Here is a 9712-nt window from a genome sequence, read left to right as displayed (position 1 = left end):
AATCTCAAGTTTACCTAAAGCGATATTTGTACATTACAGTGAAACTATACAAAATCAACTTGATGTGGTCACAGAGTAGAACAATGTGGTAGTATTTGGAAAGATAAGAAATAAATTAAGATAACAAGGTATTCGAACTTTCAAGTTTCGAATACACTCTATCTTTAGTTCAAGTCCGAACGTTCTTACAAATATGGTAAGTCTATACATCTTTAATTGTTAAGACAGTTTCAGTTAATTATCTCGATATATTTCAACGACCAATTATAATTATATGCTAATTTGTAAATGTAATTAAGTGTTTACTTTACAAATGCATAGCTTATAACTTATTAATAAGATTTCTAAATTCCATGTTGTACATTGTATTCTAGCTCGATTGTGATGAAAGTTTCAAGTTTATTTGAACTATTTTTGGGTCCGCTTCCTTGAAAAAATCAGTACTTGTGTCATGAGAAGGCGTTGTCTTGACACCAGTTGGGCTCGAACCCATGACTCCCGGGATCTTTCCAAAACGAAATACAAGGTCAATTTATGAGCATTAGTGAAACGCGACCGGGTTTATTCCTACGGGACTATTGTCCTTGATTTTACGTAATATATCATCTATCTCGTTACATTAAAAAATATTCTTGCGATACTTGTAGCATACATTATTTCACTTTACAGAAAGAAAAGGTCATGAAATAATTATGGTATTTTCAGGTCACACTTTGCCTTTTACTTCTGTTTGCGGGAATCCAAGCACAAACCACTCAACAACCCACTCACAAGTGAGTATACTAACTAACACTTTTATAAATACGGCGCATGATTACCTTATATGACACTGATATACATTTCCAACGCTAGTCTTATCTCTAATCATTCTGAATCTAGTTAAATTATACGAACATGTTGATATCAGCTATAACAGAGACACACATTCAGATACTATAAGCGTTCTTTTCAGATCCCTTTTTTTCTATTGAATAGTAAACATTTTTAGGCACAGAGTCCTTACTTTTGATAAATATTTCATAGGTTTAATCCGACAGACAGCTGCGCTTATTTACTGTTGTACCCATGTAATATTCACGTAATAAAGTGTAACAGTCAATATCGAGAAATATAAGGCTTTGGAAATAAGTAATGTTTGTTGTGGTAATAAGAGTGTATGTTAATATAATATTTATGTGATAACTAAGGAATTGATAATATGTACTGTTCTTGTTGCGCCTGCTAAAGTAAGAAACGCACCAGTATCATTAATAAAACCTAGACAGTGGAAAACCAACAAGTGCTTTATTTTGTAGTATACTGACTTATAACTACAAACAGAATTTACAGCCTGTCATCTTTATAAACTAATTTGTAAATATTGAGATACGCATTTGAGCATGTTCAGTTATATAAATTTATTATATTTATTAAAATATGCACCCATTCTTCACTATTTCACATTATAAGACATTGAGGCGCCCGAAATAAGCATATTCAACCGCCATACGTCACTATTGAATAGTTAGCACTAGAAAAGAAATTTATGAACTCGCGGAGGAGGATGTATGTGGCTTCCTCCGTGCAACTGGTTACTATATTGTATAATTGTTCTTAAATTTTTCTGTTCCTCATTAGGAAGTATATAAATAAAAGCTGTTCTTACAATATTGCAAACGTGTACAATTTAATCACTAGAAATGTTATGTGGCTAATGAAACGAAACATAGTCATATATAGCTTGATGATACTGTAAGTCGTGTATCGTAATGTTTCAGCCCATCCCGCCCAGACATATATGGATTAATCAATTTGTTGTACCTAAAGGCGGACGCTAATCTGGACAGTCATATAACAGAAGACGAATTGTCTGATGTATTCAAGGGATTTGACAAAAATGGTATTCTAATCCTTCACAGTTTGGATGAAAGATTTGAACTTGTTTATTTATATAGAATAATTTTAAAAGATGTCTGACACAGATAACAAAAGAAAATATTTTTTTATACTGAATGTTCATGAATACTGAATGTCGTTGAAAATGATTCAACGCGAAAGGATAGTGATTTTTTTGTCATGCATACTTTTACATGTAATACAACATTGTTTATCGAGCTATGTAACCTATAGTCGTAACAAACTTGGCTCATCTACTATGTATTTAACACTTTCATTATTGTTTCAGGTGACGGGACAGTAACAAATGCAGAATTTGTTGAACTCTGGATGCAGCTTACGTCCCAAACTAGTGCTCTTGCTAACGCATATTTTCATTTGGCTGACCTTAATGACGACAAGATCATAAATCTACACGATTTCGGTCCAATTTATCACGTGTTTGACCTTAACCGTGAGTATGTGCTTTCGCTGTTATCACAGAGCGCTGGAAATACGTGATACCAAGCATACCGGATTGTCCTAGAAACACTTGTACTAATTTCAATATACATGTAGTTTGCTTGATATCTGATTTGGCAAAACTTTTTCAGCTAGAGGTGCTGTTTGAATTATGTGTCTCGTTTATATGTCCAGGTAAGAATTTTGACCCAGTAAACTATGTAATATACCTTCAAGCACACAATAATTTTTGCACATTGAATTCTTCAGATGATGGTTCAGTATCAGGGAGAGAATTTGCAACAAAATGGGAAGACGTGAGTTTTTCTTTGATGATACTCTGTGTGTTATGTTGCTGTAGAGAATGTCGAGTAAAGGAATAAAGAAACAGAAATTGAATGTGGTTTGCTAGATGTACACGCATCAATAACAAGATAATTCTAATGACTGTAAGACGCAATGTTGATGGTGTACTAATAAAAGCAACGAGTTTGGAAATTTGATTGAATGTTGATTTGCTTAGTGTGTATATGGCTTTAATATTATGCTGGAATTGTTCCTATATGACCTTTTTGAGAGAGGTCAGTTTAATGATAGATACGGACTTCCTGCTCTCTGGTATTGAAGGATAAGATTTGGACAGTAAATATCCATGATAAAAGTTTCTCTTAAGATAGAACAACTGGCCCTTCAAACAGAAGTAAAAGTAAAATTAATAAACACATTGACTATAACATTATTTTCTTATAGTCGTGAATTTACTCCTATTCCTCTCTAAAGCTGAAAATATTGTCCATCTCTGCGAATTTACCTTTGTATTAAACTTATTTGCAGATTATCCGAGAGACACCATTTGCTGTTCTGTTTGAGAGGGCAGACACGGATAAAGATGAGTTTCTTAGTCATAACGAATTTAGAAACTTATTTTCATCCTTCGATTCAAACTGTAAGTACTTTGGTCATTTAGTTACAGAGAGCAATTAATTAAAGTAGTAAGTTCAAATACTAACATGTAGAATGCAGTGGTCTCCATCGATTCATAACCCGAACATAGCATTTAGATATTATCATTTGTTGTAATCTAATTCTGAATAGTAAAGAATAATGTGTTCTCCGCTTTCTGGTACATCTCAAACACTACCACACTGCTTAAAATACCTATAAGGTTCATCGATACTAAGCGTAATGATTTTTATTTGTTTGGATTTCCAAGGCTATGTTTAAGTGTTACAGGTCATAGAGCAAGGAGTTTATCGAGATTCACAGTAGTTTACAATTTATAATTTCATCACCTGAATTTATTTTTCAAGCTGACGGATTGGTGAATAACCAAGAATTTGATAATGGCTGGTCTCATGCTGATTTTGCTCTTATGTCGGATGCCGATATGTTATTTGCCGACATTGACAAGAATGGTGACGGCAACATAACGGGACATTCTGATATGGACAAACTCTTCACAACATATGATTCCAACGGTAAAACAAAATATGTTCTTTAACGAGATAAGCATGTTACATTGCTTTTTCCCCAGATTTTTTTCTCATTATATTAGATACATGTATATCGAATATTGATTAGACAAGCATTAACTAAATTTTGAACTTATCCTTCCTGTGATAGTATTGTTAGACAGTTTGTGTATAATTTTAGCTCGACTTTTCAAAGAACATGTAAAGCTTTTGGACTCACCCATGCGTTGGCGTCGGCGTCGGCTTCGGCGTCCCGATTGGTTAAGTTATTATATGTAAGCTGGTATTTCAGTAACCACTTGTGGAAATATACAGGCTTCATAACCCTGTCTTTTCAATTTTACAAATTATGCCTCATTTTGGACTTTGATATTCATTCAGTTGACAAGGGTGTTGAAAAGTCGAGCGCTGCTGTCCTCCGACAGCTCTTATTATAATTTTTATTCGCCCGTTTTAAGAAAAGGGAAGGGGTGGGGGCGGCGAACTCACAAAGTATTATTGCCATAGCTCTCAAATTTACAGAATGACTAAGCACTGCTATAGGTTGAACGTCTTTTCCTTTTTGAGTGTGTGTGTGTGTGTGGGGGGGGGGGGGGGTCCGCAGGTCAAGGTCACAGTTTCTTGCTACTATATCTACTATATCTTGGTTTCCCTTACCCACACTACCCACCCCTTAACGCCCCAATATATTTTTACTATCAGGTAATCAGGTAGGTTTCTAGATGTATTATCATGTGCTCCCTCATCCACAACTGCATCCCTTCCACACACATATACCCCAGTCCCCTTCTCTGTGCTTTTATCTTGGTATTCAAATACCCCGCCCCAACACATATCCCTCTTCGAAAAAAAAATACTGCCAAGTCCGCCGAGTATGCACGGGAACGTTAGTATTACGTTAGTATTGTACGCTTGTTGCTGTCAAGCGATGCATGGTGATGAGGGAATTCACCAATTTCTATAAAATGTATACTGTTATTTGTTTCATCCTCCAGGTGACGGCAAATTGGCTCTACAAGAAGTGATCCAGGTAACTTCGATTTTGTTCAACAGCAAAAAAGAGATATTCAGAAAAACATAAAAAAAAGTTTTCCTTCTTTTTGCAAATACTTCCTAGTTTTGTTAAATTGTTAACATTCGTTTATATTTTATGTTTTTAAGATCCATTTATATTTCGTGTTTTTGACATTCATTTATATTTGATACTTTTGACATACATTTAAAATTCATATTGATGATATGTAGAGTTGCTCATCAGGATTTTTATCTTATCTGACCTGAACGGTTAAAATATAGTGTCGTTTTCTCGCAGACAAATACGTTTGCTTTTGTTACACATTTTACTAGTGTGTGGTATGCAATTCAATTTGAAAAGGGCAATAAAATATAAGACAACCTTGTAGTTATCTGAAATTATTCTTTCTTTCAGATGAAATCACTCTTGAAGTTGACTCAAAACAGCCAACCTGGAACTGTCGGCTAAGTCAATTTGATTTAAAAGATGCCATATACACCGTCGCCGTACATTTTGTTTGGCTTTTGCTAATAAATAAATCAGTTTACTACTTTTTAGTTGTTATTACTTTTTATTTAATGACGTCAAAATGATCATTCAGTCTCCTAAAAAACAAATCCCGGAATATATAGTAGTACTAAATACAGGTCAACAGGGAGTAAATATTTTATAACAAAGATCGAAATGTAAATTGCTCGTATCTCTTACATTCGTTACATCTTCTGTGTAACACTTTTCAATGCCCAGTTTAGATTAAGTGCAGTGACATAAGTTCTGATAAGGTCTGTAATACGGGTCAGACTATGCGTATGTCCTGATGTTAGGATCTCATTGATAAGGAAGAGACATTGCCATTTTTGTCAGTTTTTGTCAAGGAGCGTGTTAAGGTCATTAGACAGAAAAATGGTAAGTAAGTTTTTATCAAATTCGTTCCTTTAATTGTTCGTAATTATATATAAAACAATCTTCTAAAAACATCTCTTAATCGTTCCTGTAGCAACTTGGTGTTGTATAATTAGTGTTGTAACAGTTATACTCAAAGAATGCATTTTAAACTGGTAGATATGCGGAAATTATCATATTAGGTTTCTATTTGTTTGAATCATTTTGGCCAAAAAAAAAAACAACCCATTTTCAAGTCAACCTAGAGTTTAGTTTTATATTTTCCCCATACTTAGTTAGTTAAGATGAGTCGCATCTCAGTAGTGAACAGATGTACATAAAACTGCCTATATTGATAATATCTATAAAATACTTGGCATAGAACGCAGCCGGCCAAAACATGTACACTAGGTTTGATTAAGGGTTGTCATGACAGACAATGTATCAAGGTAACCGACCGGAAATGTGCATACTATATGCACACTACGTTTGATTAAGGGTGTCCACAAGAGGTAATGATTTTTTCCTAATCCTTCACATTCCTATAATTGCATTAAAGGTCGAACTTCTATAATGAAATATCAGTGAGTAGATTCTATGATCCCGAAGTTGACAATGACATGGAAGCCACGTCGCTCGCTCTTTCTCTCTCGATATATTTTCTTGATGTTTATATTGTGTTCAGTTCTCTATGAGGGTTAAAAGTAATCCACAGGCTTTGATAACTTATTTCGAAGTGAATTTTTCTTTCATTTCCATTTTCCATTCCTGGACTATCTAACAGTATACCTTTACGAATTGTGGTCAACCATCATGACTAACATTTGTAGAAGCAATAAGATTCAATAAAAACACACTAAAAACACACAATATAGATTAAATAATCAAAACTTGAATTGACTTTTTTTCCACCACTCTCTAACGTTATAACATATAGTCTAGGATTACACTGAATATTATATTATATTATTGTTATTTCAGATCTCATATTTGTTACTTGGTTGCCTTTTCACTGTCTCCGTTCTGTAAGTGTATTGAGATTTCTTATTCATTTTTTAAAAAATCAGTCGATTTTGTATTTACAATGCAAGAAACAATATATTCAGTTAAAAACAATCTATTACAAATAAAATTCAACAAGATCAATAAAGTTTAAACCCATTTGCTTTCCGAAACACAAGTTTGTTATGTAGTAGTTTAGAAAAGCAAACTGACGATTGTGATAACATGTATTTAGATACGATATAGACGTATAGATGATTATATTTTCTAAATTTGGTGTATTATCAAGTGGCGACGAAGGCCTCAATGCAGTCAATTTGTTTCACACAGTGGATATAAACAAAGATGATAAGCTGACAAGGACCGAGCTTGATGCTGTTTTTCTTCTTTTCGACACCGACAGTAAGTATTTTAACACGTTGAAAATCATAAAAAAAAACTATTTCAGAGCTCTGATAAGTCTTATTGTTGCAGATTACATTCGAGGTGCTAGTTGATACTTGATTTATGCTTTCCCGATTCAAAATTATTTGTACGTGGGTATGGTATGGGTGGATGCAGGTTTACTAATGTCCTTACTAGAGATTGGGACATATGTTTCATCAAAGCCATTTTAATGATTTTTTTTTGTTTTTCTTGAATGTAATAACGTTTGTTATCTGTTCTACTGGGGACATTTCATGTTCAAATCGACTGTACATAAAAAGACCCGATGTTTCTATCAATACACTAAGAGGTAAATATATGTTATGAAACCGACAAACTGGAATGAACGTAACATTATTGAATGAATCAGACATTTTTGTGGATGTACATAAGGACATTGAAGAACTTCAGAAGAAGAGATTTATAAATTTACCTAAAAGCAAACATTTTTTGGTTGCGGGTTTATCCCGCTACCAAAGTTAAGTGCATTTCTGACAATCATGTAGTATCTTTATTTGATTCCAAATCACATCCGAAGAATGTTCATGTGCTACACAAAGTAGTCCCATTCATTAACAATGCGGATGAATTATCAATGATCAAGCAGTTGTTATTCAACCTTTGTCCATTCACACTGACCATTTAGATGTTTCTTATAATATATGTATATTTATAGATTGGCATTAAACAGAAAATAAATCTAGCAAAACCCGCAACCATCAGACATCTCAAGGCTTTGATTTTTTGTGTTGTTGTCTTTGTGGAAAAAGAAAATCAATGTTTTCGCAATTGTCATTTATATCTTCCTTATACTAGTATATGATTTTCGAGAGCTATGATTGTAGACAATACAGAAGTGACACCGACTGAGTTTGTGGCTGACTGGCTGAAATTCAACCTTGGTGGAACACCGCAAGCCCAGACCCTTTTCACAAGAGCTGATACAAATGACGATGGTGTGCTTGATGTAAAAGACGTTCCCGCCATCTTTGCTTACTTCGATCAAGATGGTAATGTTTTTATTACAAAATAAATCTGCAATGTAAAAATAGCAATAAGAATATTTTATATGAATTTAAATATATGTGTACATGATGATTGTTTTAAGACAATGTTAATATTTCAATAAATATCGATAAATCTAAAACAGTTAAGAAAGAGTGTTACTATGCATTACCCAATGCCGCTCACCTGAATACTTTTTACATGCAGAGGCGTTCCAATAATTGTTACTTTTTATACCAACTTAATGTTACAAGGATCCAATGAAAAACCTATGAACTAAGTTTTCAGCGGTTAAGGACCATTGAAACTAGGTTTGACACATGATTCAGTGGTTAAGTACATAAAGTTTAAAGTCACATGAATATCAAATTCATAGTTAGTCTAACAAATCATATTGTGTAGAAATATATAAATTCTAACTTAGACAAATTTCCTCCTTTTCTTAAATCCACGATCCTTATATTTAGGTCTGATTGGTCATATTTTCAATACATCTTTCTATTGCAAAGACATATAGGCCCTTCCAGTGATCATAACTTACCACAGAGGGATGCAATCGCAGTGTAGTTATTGAGACCGACACAAGGATGAAAATACTTGGCCAAATACAATGAGAGTTCTTGTCTCATTCCAGAACAAACTTTACGCATGCTTTCCTGGTGAAGATGACAGGTTGATCATTTGCGTGAAATCTGATATAAGAAATTTTTAAGTCAACGACTATAGCTTAGTCTCTTGAATCTTAGGAAAAGCTAATTGAACCTCTTTTGCATAATGATATGTTATGTTTTAAAGGAAATGGATCTGTCGATATAAGTGAGTTTTTAACTCAGTGGGGAGAACTAATGCTTCATCCAGCTGGTGTTGACAACGCTGTTGTTGATATAGCGACAGGATAAATAGAATGTTTGGATTGTAAATTCTGAAGCAGTAATAAAATTTAAGATACCATCTGTAAATGTTGTTGTTTTTATAAGAGTCCGGCTTGCACGAAACTTTGAAAATTCTGCATTGCAATGGTGTAATGAAAGATCTTACACTATAACGAGCTAAAAGAAATAAAAATATCATATTCTACTCTCTTTGATATTTCGCTTTTCCTGTTTTTATTTGTGTCTTTGTTGCCCTTGTATTGTTTAGTTTCCCATAAAATATACACTGTTACGTACAAACTGCCTGTCTATTTTGTTAAAAAAATCACCCTCATCTAGAAGGTCCTTTGTTTTGCTTTGATCTGTTTTGCTTGCTTGTTACGTCGTTTTGTTGACTTCAAACCGTTTGTCTGTTTATAATGTCCAGACTTCTCGGTTGTGTTACTTGAACTTTCAGTGTGTTGTAAATATATTTATTTCTTCTTGCTTTTTTTGTTCGTGCTTTCAGTGTGCCTTGCTTGTGCATTTGAAATGAATGCAAGACGCCTGCATATGTTGCTGAACAACTTGATATTCTATTTATTTATGCTTTGCTTGCAGGCAGTGGGTTGGTAGACATCAGTGAATTTCTAACTCAGTGGGCAGCTTTGCAACAAGAACCAACTGACGAATCTAACGTTAGTGTCGATATCACTGGTTGAACAGAATGCTTTGCTTTTGTG

At 33.9% G+C, this 9712-nt stretch overlaps 1 protein-coding gene across 1 annotated transcript; it reads left to right on the top strand.

Moving 5' to 3' along the window:
* The first annotated feature begins 57 nt into the window (after positions 1 to 57).
* LOC123555032 (uncharacterized) lies at positions 58 to 9071 on the top strand. Its single transcript, XM_053524183.1, has 13 exons — positions 58 to 196; positions 706 to 773; positions 1758 to 1879; positions 2165 to 2329; positions 2587 to 2633; positions 3151 to 3262; positions 3627 to 3794; positions 4784 to 4840; positions 5576 to 5709; positions 6667 to 6710; positions 6977 to 7089; positions 7959 to 8123; positions 8914 to 9071. The coding sequence occupies exons 1-13, from the start codon at positions 194 to 196 to the stop codon at positions 9015 to 9017; spliced, it is 1302 nt and encodes a 433-aa protein (XP_053380158.1). The 5' UTR covers positions 58 to 193; the 3' UTR covers positions 9018 to 9071.
* Positions 9072 to 9712: the final 641 nt, after the last annotated feature.

The sequence above is a fragment of the Mercenaria mercenaria genome, chromosome 15, assembly GCF_021730395.1.
Source record: "Mercenaria mercenaria strain notata chromosome 15, MADL_Memer_1, whole genome shotgun sequence".
NCBI classification, from domain to species: domain Eukaryota; kingdom Metazoa; phylum Mollusca; class Bivalvia; order Venerida; family Veneridae; genus Mercenaria; species Mercenaria mercenaria.
Note: the sequence above shows the minus strand (reverse complement) of the source record. Positions and strands in the feature narration are given on the sequence as shown.

Excerpts from the sequence above, each read along its gene's own strand:
- LOC123555032 (XM_053524183.1), top strand. Across the intron at positions 4,841-5,575 it reads AACTTCGATTTTGTTCAACA|TTCTGATAAGGTCTGTAATA; the intron begins GCAAAAAAGAGA and ends CAGTGACATAAG. Across the intron at positions 6,711-6,976 it reads CTTTTCACTGTCTCCGTTCT|TGGCGACGAAGGCCTCAATG; the intron begins GTAAGTGTATTG and ends TGTATTATCAAG.